At 38.9% G+C, this 19,561-nt stretch overlaps 2 protein-coding genes across 6 annotated transcripts in view; one reads left to right on the top strand and one right to left on the bottom strand.

The window, feature by feature from the left end:
* Window positions 1–9,861, bottom strand: part of SESN1 (sestrin 1) — a 110,022-nt gene extending 100,161 nt beyond the window's left edge. Inside the window, exon 1 of one of the 2 annotated variants that reach the window (XM_036871314.1) lies at window positions 9,204–9,861. In XM_036871314.1, coding sequence (XP_036727209.1) covers window positions 9,204–9,482 — 279 coding nt within the window. In that variant the 5' untranslated portion in view covers window positions 9,483–9,861. The remainder of the gene's footprint in view (window positions 1–9,203) is intronic. The other variant, XM_036871315.1, reaches the window with a different exon arrangement.
* Window positions 9,862–10,578: 717 nt separating this feature from the next.
* CEP57L1 (centrosomal protein 57 like 1) overlaps window positions 10,579–19,561 on the top strand; it is a 53,740-nt gene continuing 44,757 nt past the window's right edge. Inside the window, exon 1 of one of the 4 annotated variants that reach the window (XM_036872051.1) lies at window positions 10,579–10,731. The gene's annotated coding sequence lies outside the window, so the exon portion shown is untranslated. Of the gene's footprint in view, window positions 10,732–10,756; window positions 10,952–19,561 lie in introns of those variants that run through there. The other 3 variants (XM_036872053.1, XR_005022212.1, XM_036872050.1) reach the window with 3 other exon arrangements.

Genomic DNA, 19,561 nt, shown 5'->3' with positions numbered 1-19,561 from the left:
CAAGTAAACAGTCTCAAAAAGTTTATTCATAATTAAATTTGTACAGTATATCAAAGTTTACAAAATGCTTTACCAATATGATCTCCTTTAATTTTTATAATCACATCACAAGGCAGATATTAAAATTATGTCAATTCACAGATGAGGAAACAGACTACAGAGGTTAATTTATTCATGGCTGGTAAAGAAAATCCAAGATCTTTAAACCCTTCTGAAGTAATATCTCTAGTCAATGTGAGACTGTGTATATTTAAAATAGATGGTTAGAAAGAAAAAAAAAAATCAAGAAAAAGCAAAAGCTTCTTTTGTTTTAAAAGTAGAATAATGATTAAAATTAAGAGAAGCTTACAGCCTTTCCTTTGATATGTCAAAAGATAGATAAGCACAGCGCTTGGCATATAGTAGGTACACAGTAAATACCTCATGAATGAAATGAGAAGAAATATTCACTGCGTCCAGTGGTAAAATCTATACTGCCTCAATAAAATTTCAATTATTTCTTATGCTCAGAATCTCTGTCATCAAGAAAACTGAATATAGATTAATATTTTATAATTTAAGACTGCCAATGTATACATGACTTGTTAGATGAAAAAATAGACACACCTTAATTTGGTGAGGTGTAATCACTATCAGTGACTTTGAGAGATCTTATTTTGTGAGAAAACCCGTCTCCCTATCATTTAAATCACTTTTTACTTTTGAAAGGCTTCTCTAAATATGTCCTTCAGTACCACTGATCATATCACTCTACCACTATTTTGCAAGGCTTGGCCTTTATCACATGATCGGAAGAATTTCTTACTGTGTTTAGGCTATGAATAGCATTTGAAAAATTACTCAGTTATAATTATAGACAGCTAACACCTGCCAACTTGCTAGAAAATGAAATCATGTCAAGTTTAAAGACGACTGTGCAATGCTTGTCAAACAGTGAAGTGTCAAAACAGCAAATGCCCATTTTTAGTGGGGTAAACTAAGATTCTAATTAGACTTTACATAGAATTGACAAATTATCCTAGCTATTTAAGAAAGCATATGTATATGTATGTATGTGTATATTTTATATATATATATAAAATATATATGTATATATTATATATATATAAAATCTTGTCAATTTAAACAATTTTTAAGTTAAAACATTAATACTATTCATTTAATGAATATGTATATATGAAAGTTGATTTGGGTAATATAACTAACAAAACTCATATCATAAATTTTATTTTCCTTTAGTATGGTTTAAAAGCTTAGGAAGTTGTTTGAAGGTAACTTTATAATATAAGTAATATTTTAGAAATTTATGAAGACCTTTCCCTTTTAAAATTAAAAATAGAGTAAGATTTAAAGAAGGCATAAAACTAAAAGTATCTCATTTTTCTAAGGTAATTCCATATTTCATTGCAATCTTATTAGATTTTTCTATAAGGAATTATAGAAAAGAGATAAGAACATGAGAAGACATAATTCTTGTGTTGCCAAATTTCACGAGTCTTTTTCATGTAAACTGAAACATGTCACAAATGATGACAGTCTACTAGCAGTATACAGGCTTTCAACAATAAAAATGCCTATTGCGAAAATCCAATAAATGGTCCTAACAGCTATCCTACAAAAACTCCCTAAGTATTTCCAGTGAAAAAGCATTCTTTTAAAAAACAAGCATCTTTTTTTTTTTGAGCAATAAAACATTTTTTTAACATCTTTATTGGAGTATAATATCTTTACAGTGTTGTGTTAGTTTCTGCTGTATAACAAAGTGAATCAGCTATATGTATACATATATCCCCATATCTCCTCCCTCTTGCATCTCCCTCCCACCCTTCCTATCCCACCCCTCTAGGTGGTCACTAAGCACTGAGCTGATCTCCCTGTGCTATGCGGCTGCTTCCCACTAGCTATGTTTTACATTTGGTAGTGTATATATGTCCATGCCACTCTCTCACTTCGTCCAGCTTACCCTTCCCCCTCCCTGTGTCCTCAAGTCCATTCTCTATGTCTGCGTCTTTATTCCTGTCCAGCCCCTAGGTTCTTCAGAACCATTTTTTTTAAAATTCCATATATGTGTTTAGCATACGGTATTTGTTTTTCTCTTTCTGACTTACTTCATTCTGTATGACAGACTCTAGGTCCATCCACCTCACTACAAATAACTCAATTTTGTAAAAAACAAGCATCTTTTGAAAGACTTTTTTTCTATACACAAATGTCATGGTAAATGTATCTTTACTGACATTAGTTTAACTTGGTGTAGTAACCAACAGGAAAAAAAGCAAAGCATACAATAATGTTCCCATAGTGTGACTTAAACTTCCAGTCTGCCCACTGCCCCTAGTAATACCATCATCAAATATTCTGAAGAACCCTCAGATGCCCCTGAGTTTACTGTGCCAGCGTAACTGAAGTAGTAGGTCATATCATCAAGGTCAATTAAGGTCTTTCTCTCTTAATGTAATAAGTGTGATCTACAAAAGCTGGGTCAAAGTAAATCCTATTTTCTATTGACTTCAATTAAAAAGTAAATATTTTATCACGGTGTGAAAAAAATAGACTGATTTGAGAAACTGTGACAAAGAAGAGATTATAATTGGTGGCGAGGCTTGCTTGGTGCTGATATACATCCAGCATAACTTTCATCCTTTTATGCAATTTAAGTACTACCTTCCCTCCACCAGCATCTCCCCTGTCCTTCCACAAATTCTAAAATTTCCCCATGCCTCTGGTTCCTCCAGTACATGCTAATTTGCTACTCATAAACACTGTCTGTTTTTAGATATGAAATTATTTATGATTAAGACATAACACCAAATAGGGCCCCGTTGTTTCAAAGTTCTAAGTGATTAATAATCCTTCATCAAACCGAAGATTCTACAGCTACCTTCTGTCACATCAAAGTTTCAACAAATCCTTAAGTTGGCTGTTTATTATCTACTCAATTGGTTAAAAGATATCCTGCAAATTTTTAATGGCTTACAAAAGGAAAATAAATATAACCCTAAAACAAAGAGAACAGCACATCTATTTTCAAATTCTTTTACTCCAAGAATGATCTGTGTAGCACTTTAAGGGCACACAGTATTAAAAACAAGAAAATAATTCTAATTAAGCTAAACTATTGTTTCAGGGAGTCCTCCTGACATAAACAACCCATGACCTTAAATTGAAATCTAATAGGCAAGTGTTTAACATCCCATTTCCCTACAAAACACTACATCCCATTTATAAACAAAAATAATACTAGAAAAATATTTTAAAAATTGATCATTCTGGTTTTTTATTTGTTTGTTTCCATGCTAGAGACCATTTGGGGCACTGTAACAGGAATAAAACATTTGAAATCTGAAAACTTAAAAAAAAAGAGTATCCGTGTTAGTTTCAATCTTTCTTAAAAGTCGGAACAAAGGAAGAGGACACTGAGGGTAGATAGTGTAGATATGATTCATCCTGTAAGCCAGTGAGTAAAAAGAACATAGGCTCTCTACTTTGTTTTCAAACCATTTAGAAAAAAAAAAAAAGTTAAAGATTTGCCTTCAATTTCTCTACATTCTTCTTCCAAAGAAGCCCTGACAACCTGAGGGTAAATAGTATTCTCCTCTGAGCTCAAAAGCAAAGAAAGAAAGTGGTCAAAGATAGGAATAAGAGGAAGCACTGAGGAGAGAAGCAAGCCAGGAGGCTTTCTGAGGGAAAGGGACTGAGTTCTCAGTGTATCAATAAAATAAGGAAGGCCAAAAAACAGTGGATATGGAAGAGAGAAGCTCAGTGTAAACACTGAAAGAGGACTTTCATATTTGCTAAGAGTCAGCAGTGAATGTTTGAGATGGACTATCTTAAATTTTTGTCTTTGACTAGACATGGCAGTAAAATAGAAATAAAAACAAAACAATCATCTTAAAAGGCCAAATCTGCTTCTAGAATGTTCCAAATCTGTTATATTTTATAGCATCATTATAAATTAGTTACATTTCCAACCTAATAGAATCTAAATTATAACTAGACTAAAGCAATATATTATCTAGTTAGATATGAGTTTTATTGGCAGCCTCTGACTAAACCTGTCTTCTGTCCCTCTTCTTCCTCACCAACAGAAATCTTTGTTCACATGATGGGGGCTCTCCTGGCTCTTAGGGGCTGAATGTGGATTAATCCAAACGAAAAATAGAAATGCCCAATTTCCTTGCCAGTTACTGGCTTAGTAAAGGGCATGTGACACTGGTCAACAGAAACTGAGAAGAAGTCTGCTGGAGGGTTTCTGGGGAAAGCTTTTCTTCCCTGATAGAGGCATGGGAAAAAACGCTTTTCCTCTTAGCTGCAAATGGTCAATGACTGCACATGGTGCCTGGAGAACAAAAAGATAAAAGGCAAAAAGGTAACGTAGTTCAGCTAATGAATCAATCTTTCAGGCTTGAAATGGCCTAACCTCCAGACTCATTATGCGAACAATAGGAGGTTTACTAACCTCTTATTGTTAAACCTACAAACTATATATTACCCAATGGATACCAACTAGATACTCCAACTGCAACTCTACAACTATAAATGTACACCATACCCAACAACTAAAGTTTCATTTCTCCCTGAGGGGTAACAATCACTTCACTAAATGAAAAGTCTCCTCCATCCCACTTAAGATAAGTACTTCCTTACTTGGTCTAAGTTTTCTACCTTAAGCCAAGTTACTTTCAGATAGTGTTAACTGCTGACAGGCATATAAGAAAATTTGTTTTCCTTTGTCATGGTATAGAAATGAAAAGGATCAAATGACTACTCTTAGAAACGTACTTGGCTATTTTGGATACTCCTCATAATGTTTCGATGAATATACACATACTTACATTTTCCCCCTTAATTACATGTATCATAAAGACAACAGTCACCAGTGGACTATAATAGTATATTGGGCCACTCCATTCATTTGCTTAGGGAATCAAGCATATCCAAAAGGTATTATGGGTGTAAACAAACAAACAAACAAACAGCACAACTAAAACCTCCTATGAGAACAGAAGACTTTCCTCTAAAACAGGGAACAGGGCTTCCCTGGTGGCGCAGTGGTTGAGAGTCTGCCTGCCAATGCAGGGGACACGGGTTCGAGCCCTGGTCTGGGAAGATCCCACATGCCGCAGAGCAGCTGGGCCCGTGAGCCACAGCTACTGAGCCTGCGCGTCTGGAGCCTGTGCTCCGCAACAAGAGAGGCCGCGATAGTGAGAGGCCCGCGCACCGCGATGAAGAGTGGCCCCCGCTTGCCGCAACTGGACAAAGCCCTCGCACAGAAACGAAGACCCAACACAGCCAAAAATAAATAAATAATTAATTAATTAAAAAAAAAAAAAAACACAACGAAAATTAAAAAAAAAAAAAAACAACAAAAAACAGGGAACAAATCTAATTGATCTTCCAGTCCTGACTATAGTGCCTGGCACAGAATAGTTCTCAAAAATGTGTTGAACAGAGTTAAGTATGCTGACTTGAAATCAATAAATTGAGAACAGGAATACAAACAGAGAATGCTATCTCTCAATGTGCCAATTTTTTACATGTTTAGCCATTCTGAGTTGAATCCATCCTACCACCACCCTACCATCTCTCCCTGACCATACTCCTCTGAGCTGACCTATAGCAATTAAGGGCCCCTTCAGGAACAGCTGCAAGAATTGCAAATGCAGTTCAGCTTTTGCTGCTTACTAGTGAATAACAGAAGGCATTACGGAGCACTACATTATTTTGTTTCCCTTGTGAGGCTGGTGCTCGAGTGTGAGAAGTGAGGCTGCAGCGTTAAGTGGACGCCAGATGATGCTGGACATTAAGTAACATACTTAAGTTTAGATTCTATCCTAAAGGATTTTAGGGAGGAGAGAAACATGGTCAGCTTTTTATTTTAGATAAATAGCTCTGCAATTATGTGGAGGATGGATATAAAGGTGGTTGAGAAAAGTGAGAGATAACAATGTCAGGAGTAGAACAGTGGTGGTAGGGGCAGAAATCCTTTTAAGAGCTATTTCTAATCAGATTTATCATAGGCAACTTAATCTCAACATGCCTAAAACAGAACTCATCATTCCCCTAAAGTGACCCTCTACCACTCTTTTGTCTCCTGAAATGACTTAATTATTCACCAAGGAGTTCAAGCTAGAAACTTTAGAGCCATCCTTGATTTTATTTTCCTCATCTCCCATATCCAATTAAATATATACCCCATGGTTTCTAACTCCTAGCTATCTCCCAAATCTATTCACGTTTTTCCACTTTGCCCACTACATCTTACTCCACCATTTTTGCTTTGGACTAGTGAACAACCTCCTAACTGTTGCACATTCACTCTCGACCCCTGAAATCCATTCTTCAAATTGCTTCCAAAGTGATGCTTCTAATACACCATGTATCGTGTCACCATCTTGCTCAACACCCCTCAGTGGCTTCCCATTGTTCCTAGGATAAAGTCTACAACTCCTAACATGGCCCACAAGATCCTCTGTTCTCTGGATCCTGCCTAGAAACAGAATTCCTAACTTTATGGGTGTTTCTTATGTGCTAGGCACTGTGCTATGCTTTGTAAGCATTATTTCATTTTATTCTCATTGTGAGGCAGGAACTATTAGCATCATCCTCATTCTGCAGGTGAGAAAACTGAGTCAAGGAGAGATTACGTAATTTACCTAAGGCTGTAGAGTTCAGGTCTGACTCCAGAGCATGTACTTAAACTTTCACATTCTCCTCAAACTGTATGCTCCAACCACACTGCCTTACTTTCCACTCCTAAATTCACCTGCTCTCTCTTACCATGAGGCCTTCACACACACTATTCCCTATATATGGAATGTCCCCCTCACAAATCTCATTTTTGCCTGGATAATATCTATTCATTTCTGCTTAAATGCCATCTCTTCAGGGAAGTCTTCCTTTACTATCTAAAATTATATTGTTTATTTGTTTATGGTCTGTCTCCCTTCAGTAGAATGTCAAAATTGTTACCACTGATTCTCAGTTCTTAGAATGGCATTCAGCAGGGGTTCAAGTAACAGTTGTTGAATGAAGGCATGAATGAATGATGTAGGGATGAAAACTCCCTAATCTAGTAACTTCATCTATTCAGACTAAGAAACAGTATTTATTTAGTAGCTTCCAGGTCCCAGTCAATACTCTTGAGAACTTGCAGCCCTCCTGGGGGAGACAGACACATAAACATGTGATTATAGCCCAATATAAGTAAAGTGCCTGTTAGAATTGTAGCTGGAATAATGTGCAATAGATGCAGAGATGAGAAAGAAGGCATAAATTGATGGGAAACCTTCACTGTAGAGATTCTTGAATCCTTGTGCAGGATGAATGAGTCTTGAAATACATATCACATAGTCCATGTATTTCTTTTATGAAAGGGGAGAGCAGCATCCATTACATATGGGGCACTTTACATCTCATTTATAATAATTTATATGATTTATTATAGTAATACACCTCTGTATTATTATTCCCATTTTATAGATGTGGAAATCCAAGCTTAAGAGAGGTCAAGTAAGTTAACTCGTTCAAGGGTATGCAGTATATTAATAAAGGAGGAGAACCTGAGCCCAGGTCTGACACCAGTACCACTTTACTTACCATTATGTTAGTCCTTTGACCCTGTACTCCCCAGAGCCTAATTACTTCTGTTTTCAATCTAACTCTTAACAAAATTGGTTATCTGGTTTCCCATTCTAATATAAAAAAAAGTAGCAAAATAAAAGATTCAGGAAGAGACTGAAGTGAAGTATACCAACAGTAAGGGAAGGAACAGAAAGACTATAAAAATTGAACACACAAATTCAAACAAAATGGATCATACAGTCCTATATATACATTCCACACTCAGCTGTACAACAGTATGTACTTGATGTGCATAATGATGACCCCATTATGAAAAAAACGGTTGTTGTAGTCACTACACTAAGAGATAGAGAAATAACTTTTGATGCTTAAAGAGGTAAACTTCAAGTACTAGAATAATTCCTCTCTAGTAACTCTGGATAAATATAAATTGTAACTATTGTTTCCACAGTGTTTGTGAGAAGAAATATCCCGAGATCTTAGAGTCTTCATTTTATACACATTATTATTTTTCTGTTGCTTTAAACTGAATTCAAACCAGAATAGAAAAACTGTTCATCTTAGCTTACATATATACCCAAGTAAATTATAAATTTAAAAAACTTCTCATACTATGACTTTGAACACATGTGGATTGAGTAATTTAGACTGATAAGCTTAAAGACCATTTCTGACAATTCTTAATATCTAAACATCTTTCCCTTAAAAAAAACCTTCTAATAAATCTTCTAATAAAACAAGATAAATTGAATATGTACAAACAGGAGGAAAACTATAACATCCTTTATCCTTTGCACTCACAACTTAAATAGGTATGCATGTAAAAAAGAAAAGAATCAAACAACTTAGGCAAACACAGAGAAAGCTAGTTAAGTAACTGACCATAACAGTCTACCATTCACTCAACCTGGATCCAATTTTTCAATCTGCAGATGTCAGCTCCTTTATAACATGGGCTTTTATTATTTTATATAATTCTTTCAGAAAAAAAAGGTTGCATTTAGGGAACAGATTCTCGGTTTTTTTGCTTTGTTTTTAAGAACAAGAGGAAATTGTTTCACCAGTTATCTCAAACAAGCTGACCAGGAAACATTTAATATCTTTATCAATTTAGAGGGTTTTAAACGTGAAACTTTCCGCAGAGAACACTGTAGCAATGTGAAAAGCATACTGGCTACACTTCCCAACAACACATAAAAATGAATATAAGAAAAAGTAAGTATTTATTTGTAATTAACTGTAATTTTCATATATTTTGCCCAGGAGGAATGCATTTCTTTTTAAATTTTTTTTTATACAGCAGGTTTTTATTAGTTATCTATTTTATACATATTAGTGTATATATGTCAATCCCAATCTCCCAATGGAGGAATGATGCATTTCTGCTAAAACTCTCTAGAAAGACAATACTTGTTTAGTTGTAATTGAAAATTACTTTTACTTTAGTTCACCTTGTCCAATTTTAACCCCAAATTCAATGTTTTACAAAACAGTCTAAATTTAAGATGTTGAGTGGTTCAAATTAGAACAACCTATTTGAAGCAAATACAAAGTGAATATCTGCAAGTAAAACTTCACGTTACTAGATAAACAGTTGTACTTAAAATGCTATTTCTTACCTGGACGCTCTTCAGAATAAACTCACTTTTCTCTCTTACATCTTTAAAGGGACACCTCTTAGAAAGCATAAGCAGATGAGCAAGAAGCTTATTCAACCCATCCAAAGAAACAGCATTTGAAAGGCCGTCTGCTGGACGATAAGGTGTCTCTTTCACCAAACGAAGACACTCGGTTTTTCTCACAATGATCTGCCTAATGTTTTCCAGTGCTGTCTCTCTAGTAGTTGAATCTCTACTGCACAGTCCATCCCATCTCACTTCATTCTCTCCTTCAGCCATGACAATTGGAGTTTTTTCTTTGCTGTCTTCAGTTACCTTTCAGCATGTCCCCCAAAGCACTTTGCATTTTTAAAAACGAGAAATGTAAGAATAAAATCACAGAACTCGAATCGTCATGAAAACATACGTCTGGGTGACATTTGGAGCCAGAAGTGTCTTCGATCTACCAGATAGAGCTCGCCCTCTCCTGCTGCCCGGAGGGGCAGTCTTCTGGTCAGAGACTGGAAAAAAAAGTTGGAAAGTTGAAACCTTACAGCGCTGGCTTTGCTGGACAGGCAGTGTCGGGAAAGTGTTCTCCTCCGTCTCTCGGGGTCAGCGGATATCCTCACGTTGTGGAGCTGTCAAACCCGTACTCTGCCCAAAAAGGCTGGTAACAGCTCAACGCTCACCAGCCATTCGGTGTTTTTTGTCTGTGCAGCCACGGTGTTCTCTGGAGCGTTCCCACCCCGCCCCTCCTCCGGCACCAGTCCCCGCCTTCCGCAGCTCCTCCCTCACGGCCGGGCGCTGGCTGGGAAGGCTTGCAGAGCCCTGGCTTGCTGGCCCGGGCGGCCAGAGACCCTGGCGCTCCCGGGGGGGCGGCAGCCTCGTGCAGCCGCTGTCTCGGTGGCGGCGTTGGGGGAAAGCGTCTCCGGCCTGCCGGTTCCGGACTCCCCGGGCAGACGCCGCTTCTTTTCCAATCCTTGCGTCCTCGCCCACCGCCCGCCAGGCCAGACAGGCACAGGGCGGCCCCGCAATCCCCGAGCGCGGGGCTGGGCCGCGAAGCTGGTGGAGCGGCTGGGCCCGCGACGCAGAACCCGCCCCTTCGCCCAGCCCCATCGGTGGGGCTCGGCCCAGAGGGCGGGAGCGGGGAGGGAAGATGGGGTCCTCATCCCCAGCCCCTCCCCTTTCTCCGCCCGGCACAAACGAGGAGCCGCCCCCGCCCCTGCGCCCTGTTCCCCGCCCAAGCAGACGCGACCCGCGGAGGCAAAGCCATTGGAAAAAACCCCGCCCTCCCACAGGCTACCTCCAGACCCCAAGTCCGCGCGCGGCCGCCAACCGCTACCGGCCGTTACGCTTGCGTGACGGCGGGCAGCGCGCATGCGCCTTAAAAGGCAGTTAATCTGCGCCGGGGGGCGTTTTCTGTGCTCTGAGGTTTGGATCCTTTGGCCTGAACAAGGGGAAAGGAAAATAAGGGACAGCTGAAGTACACAAGCACGGCAGAGAGTGTAGCACAGACGTACACCTGGAAGTTCTTGAATCTAAATTTAAGGTCAGCCTAAAAATAGAAATGGTCTCTTTATTACGCCAAACCCAGGTTTAAGAAGGCAGAGCGTACTCGCATTGACTTCTGGGAAGTATAGTTTTGGTGCCCCCGGCGCGTTCTGTTTGCGACAGAAACTACAGCCCCCGTGAGCCACTGCGGCGTTGCCTGTGGCGGCCTGCGAGCCAACGGTTAGCGTTGACGGAGATTGACTGAGAGCGTCGGTTTGGTGAGCACTGTGGGCTTGGTTTCCACTTTTCCTTTGACAGGATTTTTCCTTCCTTCATTTCCTCTGGGATTTTAGAAACCAAGCCATCTAGGGCTGTATGCTTAGTCCAGGGACTTTTGTTAGTAATCTACGTGGGAAGGACTAGTCCGGGTGCCCAATCCCGAGGGCGCGTTGAGGCGAGAATTTGGGAATGGTTGCTATCGTGAGGGTCGGAGGGTGCAGCATAAGGCCAGGCAAGGAGCATGCTGTGGAAACGGGTGCTCCGCGCTGCTGCCTCTGCTTCCGCTCTCTCAAGTGGGCTCGCGCGGGATGGATTAGGTACCCCTGTGCAATTGCACCTTTGTTTGCCATTGCACAGGGGTGTGGTTTATTTGCTCAGTCAAATGTCACCCCAAGCCAGGCTTTCAAAGAGAGTTGTCAAATCCATTTTGTATGAGACTAAAGGAGAAAGAATCCCCGGTATTCCTAAATATGAATTTTTGCAGGCTTTAAGGATACCATATGAAAAAAGACATATAAAAATCTCCAAAATTTAGTATTTTTTAAAGATTAAATCATTTGTTTACAAATTACTGTTTGATTTTAAAAAGTCATTCCTCTTGAGGAAAGTCGACGTTTGAAGTGTTGTCAATGGACTGAAAACCAAATTAGATTTTAATCCTTCACGTTGCAGAATAGATGTGTTTCTTAAAACTTAGCCTTGTTAGGTACTAAGTATACAACAGTGGAAAAGACTGTTATCTAGTTAAACTAATGGTTAAACATACTACACAGTACACACATTAAACATACAGTACTATATCATTGGGATGGCTAGAAAGAAGATCACTTAACCCAGTCTTGGGTTCATCTCAGGGAAAGAGGGCCAAAAGAACAGCATATGGTGAGGCCCTGAGTGAGAGAGAGAAGATAATTTCAGGAAACTGCAATAAGCCAAAATCATACATATTTTGAGAGGGATCGCTTTTTGTGTATTGATATACTTTGAAGCAGCAAAGAGAAAGGTACTGTGAATTTTCCAGATAGTTTCTGAAAGTCATCTATCCTTGAACAGATTTATACTTCCGATGAATTGGTTTAATTTGGAAAGCCTTTGACATTCTAATGTTACTGGTTTAAATCAGAATTTTTAAAAAATGAGAACTTCTTATGAGTATGATTTCAAAAACCAAAAAAGCCATTCCTTTTTTTTTCTTTTTGAGGGGCTCATCCTCCTTTGTTCAGCCCACAAAGGGTAGGGTAGTTTCTTGAGTCCGAGTCTCCTTTTTGCTGTGTAATTGAATATGATCTCCTTCATAGCCATGGTTTTGCCACCACCTATGACTCTTAAATGTATAGCTCCATCCAGCTTCACCTTTCAGCTTTCTTATATACATCTCCTTGATATTTCTTGGATATCTGAAAAGTACCTCAAACTCAACATGCCTAAAACCAAATGCATGGTTATCACCTGTGAATCTGATTGTTTTCCAGTGTTCCCTACTTCACTTTAGGGCACTACCATTCACTTATGATGAAAATTTGAAACCTAAGCATTATTATTTTTTTTTAAATACATTTATTATTTTTGGCTGCGTTGGGTCTTCGTCGCTGCGCGTGTGCTTTCTCTAGTTGCAGCGAGCAGGGGCTACTCTTTGTCGAGGTGCGGGGACTTCTCATTGCAGTGGCTTCTCTTGTTGCGGAGCACGGGCTCTAGGCGCGCGGGCTTCAGTAGTTGTGGTGCACGGGCTTAGTTGCTCTGCGGCATGTGGGATCTTCGCGGACCAGGGCTCGAACCCGTGTCTTTCTTAATGTCCTTCATACCTCTGTATCCAAATTATTATTAAGCCTTATCAATTTTATCTCCCAAATATCCCTCAAATCCATCCTTTTCCGTGCATCTACATAAGCACAGTCTTTTCTAAACTGCCATAATCTCTTGCCAAGACCATTGCAATAGTGATTATTCACTCTGGCCTTTCTCCATTAGTTCTCCACACAGTAGCCAGAATAACTGTTTCAAAATTCAGATTTCTCTTAAAACCATTTAGTGATGTCCTGCCTTAATCTTAAAGGCAAAATTTCTTTTTAAAGCCTAATGTCATTTGGTCCCTTTCCACCTTTCCAGCCTCACTTAGTGTACCAGTCTCCACCTATCTGTGCTTCAGCCATACAGATCTTTCTTCAGTCACTGGTTCTCATATTCCTTTTTATCCATTTGTTCACTCAACAAATATCTGTTGAGTGCCTACTATATAACAGGACATTGAGGTTATACTACTGAGCACAATGTACAAAAGTCCCTACTCTCATAATCTTACATTCTACTAAGGAGAGATAGACAATAAATATGTGACATGTATAGTAAATGAAGACAAATGCAGTGGAGAAAAATAAGAACCAACTCAGAAGGGGGATGGAGAGTGCCAGGTTTTGGGGGGCAAGGTTCACTTTTAAATAAGGTGGTCAGAGAAGACCTAATCAAGAAGGGGACATTTGAGGGGATCTGAAGTAGGAGGAGGAGTAAGTCATGCAGATGCCTGGAGGAAGAACGTTTCTGTGAAGAGAACAGCCAGTGCAAAGGCCTGTTAATTTGTCAAATTAAACATTTGACAAATAGCAGTGTGGCAGGAGAGGAGAATAACATGAGGTCACAGAGGATGGAGGTCATGTAGGTGATTGAAAGAACTTTGACTTTTTTGATTGAGATAGGAAGCCATTGGAAGGTTTTGAGCAGATGGGTTGCATGATCTGACTTTTTAAATTGATTGCTTCTTTTAAATTGCGTTGATCATGGACCATGGAGAAGCAAGCGTAGAAGCAGAGACACTAAATAGGAAGGTAAGGTAATAGTCCAGGTGAAAGATGGTAGTGGTAGTGGGCCAGGGTGATAGCAGTGGAGGCAGTGTGAAGAGGCCAGAGTCTGGGTATATTACGAAAGTATAGCCAACAGGTTTGCTGACAGATTGGATATGAGGTGTGAGAGTAAAAGAGTCAAAGATGATTACAAGTTTTTAGCTTGAGCAACCAGGAGGGAATTAGCATTCAGTGTCATGAGAAAGTCTCCAGATTTGTGTGTTGGGGTAGCAGGGTAAATCAGGAGTTTAGTTTGGCCGTGTTACGTTTGAGATGCCTCTAAGACATTACAGTAGAGGTGTGGAGCAGGCAGTTCGATAAATGAGTCCAGAGATGAGGGTAAAGATCTGCCTATAGATAAAAGTTTAAGTTTCACAGTAGTGTTTTGATAGTAGATAAACACTGAGAATAGCTGGTATCACAAAAAGAGGCACTCCATGGAGTTTGGGTCGATTTGGATTTATCTGCAACTATGCAGGATTCGCCAGCGAACCGAGAGAAAAACCTAGAGTGTGGCGTCCTAGAAGCCAAGTGAAAGTGGTTGAGGAGGAAGGATTGCTAAGTTATGTTAAATGCCACTCTAGGTCAAGTGAGATGAGGATAGCTGATCACTGCATACAGTAACGTGGAGCTCATTAAGAATCCTGAGAGCAGTTTCAGTGCGGTAAAGGGTAGAAAAGCCAGAAGGGTGTTTTATTTGAGAGAATAGAAGAGCTAGAGACAGTGAGTATGGTACTGTTTTCTTTATCCAGACTGTTCTAGCCTAGTCTTTGACTCCTGTTCCTGTAGATCTTAGCTGAAATATCACTTTCTGAGAGAAGTTTACCTGATCTGATTAAATGCCCCTATTGCATACTCTTATTGTGCTGTATACTTTACTTGCTAATAAGTTACAAATGTAGTTTTACGATTGTCGGTGTGATAATTTGACTTAAGTGTATCTGCTTCTAAAGCTTAAGCAGGCCAGAGCAGCAGCTGTGCCAATTTTTGCACATCATCTCCAGCTCCGAGTACAGTGTCTGACAGTTAGAATGAACTTAATAAATATTTGATGAAAGAATGAATGGAAGAAAAATGTAATGTCAATTTTCAAAGGTGTTGCATATTTACCTGTTGTTTACAAAAACACAAGATAATGGATGGAGGAGGGTATTTTATAATGAAAACATTTTAGAAAATTAGTCTTAAAAGAGAACAAAACTGGGACTTCCCTGGTGGTCCAGTGGGTAAGACTGCACTCCCAATGCAGGTGGCCCGGGTTTGATCCCTTGTCAGAGAACTAGATCCCACATGCATGCCGCAACTAAGAGTCCTCATGCCGCAACTAAAAGATTCCCCCATGCTGCAACTAAAGATCCCGCATGCCACAACTAAAGCTCCCGCATGCCACAACGAAGATCCTGTGTGCCTCAACTAAGACTCGGCACAGCCTAAATAAATAAATAAACAATTAAAAAAAAAAAAAGACAGCAAAACTTTTATTGCTAGTGAGTTGTAGTGCTCACCCTCATGAAATTGGATTTGCTGATATCTTTACCATGTTCCTGCATGTCTCATCCTGTTATAAGATAGTTGCGTATATTTACGTAGAGTATAAAGTAGAGGATATCCTCTACTTTATACTCTACGTAAATATACGCGACTATCCTCTACATTCATTTATGCTTTAAATGAATAGTGCTCTAGTCAAGGAAAAAGCTGACTGGCTGGTCTCCAACAAGAGGGCTTCACTATGAAATTCATTGATGAATTAACTGTAAGAAAAACAGGGCTGCTAAGTCTTGTGCACTTACAAACACAATCTTGCTACGTGCACCAGAGTTTGTGAGACACACACACACACACACACACACACACACACTTGACTGATGAATTTATCAGGATGCCAGTTTATTGATATACTTTGAGATATTTGTCAAGTTGATAGCATACTGATTCTCTGACTAAGGGGTTTTCTGTGTAGGAAGATTATATGAGAAATCACCAGGTTGCTTAGGAGCTTGGAATCACAACAAAAGAAATTAAATGTATGTTGTGGTCACTTAATAGCATTAAGCTCTGAGAACCTCTACAGTAGAGCTTAAATTGCCTCCAGTTTTTGCCCCTCTGAGTTATTTTTTCTATTCCTGACAGCTCTTCTTTTTGATGAAAACATTCTGTCTTTAAATATGTTAAAACATTTATATTGTAGCCTAGTCTCTGGTGTTAATATTATTTCTAAGTTTTTGTAGGCCCCACATATCATAGGGGTGTACATTGATGTTAAGCTCAACAATGAGGTCTGAGCTAGAGATGTATTATAACTATCAGCCTATTAGAGTATTTTGTTTTATTTTGCTTTTAACTTACCATGTTTGTGTGCTTACTGCGGTTCAGGCAGTCTGTTAAATGCTTTGCACTTATATTATTTGGCCCTTACATAGCTAAAAAAAAAAAAAAAAAATGCTAGAGTTGATCCAAAGCTTACTCTTAACCATTATTTTAGTGTTATACTATAACCATGGGAGCAAATACAGTTGGCTATGGTGAGGATGCAGAATAAGAGCCACGGTAGTCTGAAACTGACCAGAGAAGGAAGGGAATAACCAGGAAATGGGCAACCAGGGTTGAAAATTTCAAGAAGAAATGACTAGTCAATATGCAGAATGCTACCAACATGTCTAGAAGGCTAAAGTTACTGAATGGTTTGACAGTAAGTAGTCTCTGTTACCCTATAATATATGCGTCTGGCGTGTATTCCCATATTAATATTGAATTACTATGCTGTATTGAGATAAAGATTGATTGACTTGGGTTGGCCTAGGGTAAAACCATGCTGCTCCTTGAAGATAGGAGAGTCTCTCCTAAAGGGCTGGCATTTCTCTTGTTCACCTCTACCAAAAATGTAGGTTCCAGATCAGGAAATGACAACTTGGATAAAAGGATTTAAGTAAGTGGGGATAGGTAACTCTGGATCCTTCTGGGTTCTCTTTCCTAGGTTTAGTCTTTAAGGAGGGGATATGGTAAGCATGGATTCTTGGGTGGTGGGTGCTAAAATAGTGCTCACCAGTTGAGGGTAGATCAGGAACTATGATAGAACAGGGCCTAAAAGCCTCAGAGAGAAAATCCTAACTTTTAAGATTCACTGCCTGGTTACTTTTTTGGTGTCTGTGCTTTCTTCTCTTTTATTATCTTCTGGCTTTGGTAAATTCTTATTTAAATATTATAACTTTATCTTTGCTGTATCAAGATATATAAGGGAAAGAGTCATAATCATAGATCTAACAAGGCTCTAGCATTATAAGGGGAGCAGCACCCTTCTCCCAGTGAGGCCAGTGAGGAGGGACAGCGATAATGAGATCTCCAAGGGGAAAGTGAATATTAAGGACAAGAACTGGAGCTTGTAGATTTAACTCATAAGTTCCTCTTCTGCATGTAGAGATTCTTCTTCCGTTGTCAACCTCAGAGGATCTGAGTTTTATTTATTAAAGAAGGCAGTGCCATTTTCCTATCAGAAAATGACCTTTTCCAGTGCACTTACAGGGGAATGGAGGAATGAAAGCCTGATATTTGCATTCATTTGTCCAGTATTTATTGAAAACCTAATGTGGACAAGCTCTATGATTGGCACTAATTATACAGCAGCATAATTAAGAAGCTGCCGTTAGGAACTGCCCTTAAGCATACAATCTGCATGGAATATAGACTGTTCTTTGAAGAAGTTTGGCTGAACAGGGAGGGATAGAGATAGGGTAGTAGCTGAAGGACTGTGTAAGTGATGATGAGAGAAGGGTGATGTTTAGCAGGTAGACTCAATGGGATTTAGTGACTGTTTGGATCATGGAGATAAAAAAAGGAAATGCCTGGGGGACTACTATCCAGATGGTAAAGAGTAACTCCTTCCATTAATCAGAGTAGGGAATATATTAGGAAGACCAGTCTTGGATGGAAAGATACTGAGTCCAGGTTTGCACATGTTAATCATCTTGTTTGAGGGACTTATGAGTCATTCAGGTGAACAATGACCAGTACTGCTTATGAACACCTTCTGTACATGAAACCCTAACTGTACTTTGTGATATGTAGCTATAGATTCAAATAGTGAGAAGAGCATGGATCTTGGAGTCACAGTATCTTGGGTTTGAATCCCAACTTTACTTCTTACTGGCCGTGTGAATTTGGCCAGTTGTTTAACCTCACTAACTTTGAATGTGAGAGATGAAATAGCCTTAGTTTTCTTACCTGTAAAGGGAGGATAGTACCTGCCTTCCCAGGGCTGTTGTGAAGATTTAATGAGATAATGTAAAGTTTTAGATTAGCAATTGGCACTCAAGAAACAGTATCATAAATCACAGCAAGATCCTTTTTGACCCACCTCCTAGAGAAATGGAAATAAAAACAAAAATAAACAAATGGGAGCTAATAAAACTTAAAAGCTTTTGCACAGCAAAGGAAACCATAAACAAGATGAAAAGACAACCCTCAGAATGGGAGAAAATATTTGCAAATGAAGCAACTGACAAAGGATTAATCTCCAAAATATACAAGCAGCTCATGCAGCTCAATATCAAAAAAACAAACAACCCAATCCAAAAATGGGCAGAAGACCTAAATAGACATTTTTCCAAAGAAGATATACAGTTTGCCAACAAACACATGAAAGGATGCTCAACACCACTAATCATTAGAGAAATGCAAATCAAAACTATAATGAGGTATCACCTCACACCAGTCAGAATGGCCATCATCAAAAAATCTAGAAACAATAAATGCTGGAGAGGGTATGGAGAAAAGGGAACCCTCCTACACTGTTGGTGGGAATGTAAATTGATACAGCCACTATGGAGAACAGTATGGCGGTTCCTTTAAAACCTGAAAATAGAACTACCATATGACCCAGCAATCCCACTACTGGGCATATACCCTGAGAAAACCATAATTCAAAAAGAGTCATGTACCACAATGTTCATTGCAGCTCTATTTACAATAGCCAGGACATGGAAGCAACCTAAGTGTCCATCGACAGATGAATGGATAAAGAAGATGTGGCACATATATACAATGGAATATTACTCAGCCATAAAAAGAAACGAAATTGAGTTATTTGTAGTGAGGTGGATGAACCTAGATAGAATCTGTCGTACAAAGTGAAGTAAGTCAGAAAGAGAAAAACAAATACTGTATGTTAATACATATATATGGAATCTAAAAAACAAAATGGTTCTGAAGTACCTAGGGGGCAGGACAGGAATAAAGATGCACACGTAGAGAATGGACTTGAGGACATGGGGAGGGGGAAGGGTAAGCTGGGATGAAGTGAGAGAGTGGCATGGACATATATACACTACCAAATGTAAAATAAGTAGCTAGTGAGAAGCAGCCGCATAGCACAGGGAGATCAGGTGGGTGCTTTGTGACCACCTAGAGGGGTGGGATAGGGAGGGTGGGAGGGAGATGCAAGAGGGAAAGGATATGGGGATATAAGTATACATAAAGCTGATTCACTTTGTTATACAGCAGAAACTAACACAACAATGTAAAGCAATTATACTCCAATAAAGATGTAATAAAAAATAAAAATGAAAGAAACAGTATCATCAAAATGGTCATCTTTATGTAAAATAATACTTGTCCTTCAATTTGATTGATATTAATGAAATATTTATAAAGTGCTTTGTGGTTGAACTGAAAAGTGTTATTTTGTATAATGCTACTATTGTTGGCATTCTCTAAGATTTTATAATGAGATCCTTGAGTTATATTTCATTTTTCCCAAATTTACAACTTAGCTTTAAT

Source organism: Balaenoptera musculus, chromosome 12, assembly GCF_009873245.2.
Source record: "Balaenoptera musculus isolate JJ_BM4_2016_0621 chromosome 12, mBalMus1.pri.v3, whole genome shotgun sequence".
NCBI classification, from domain to species: Eukaryota; Metazoa; Chordata; class Mammalia; order Artiodactyla; family Balaenopteridae; genus Balaenoptera; species Balaenoptera musculus.
The sequence above is the reverse complement of the archived record's forward strand: the minus strand, read 5'-3'. Positions and strand labels throughout refer to the sequence as shown.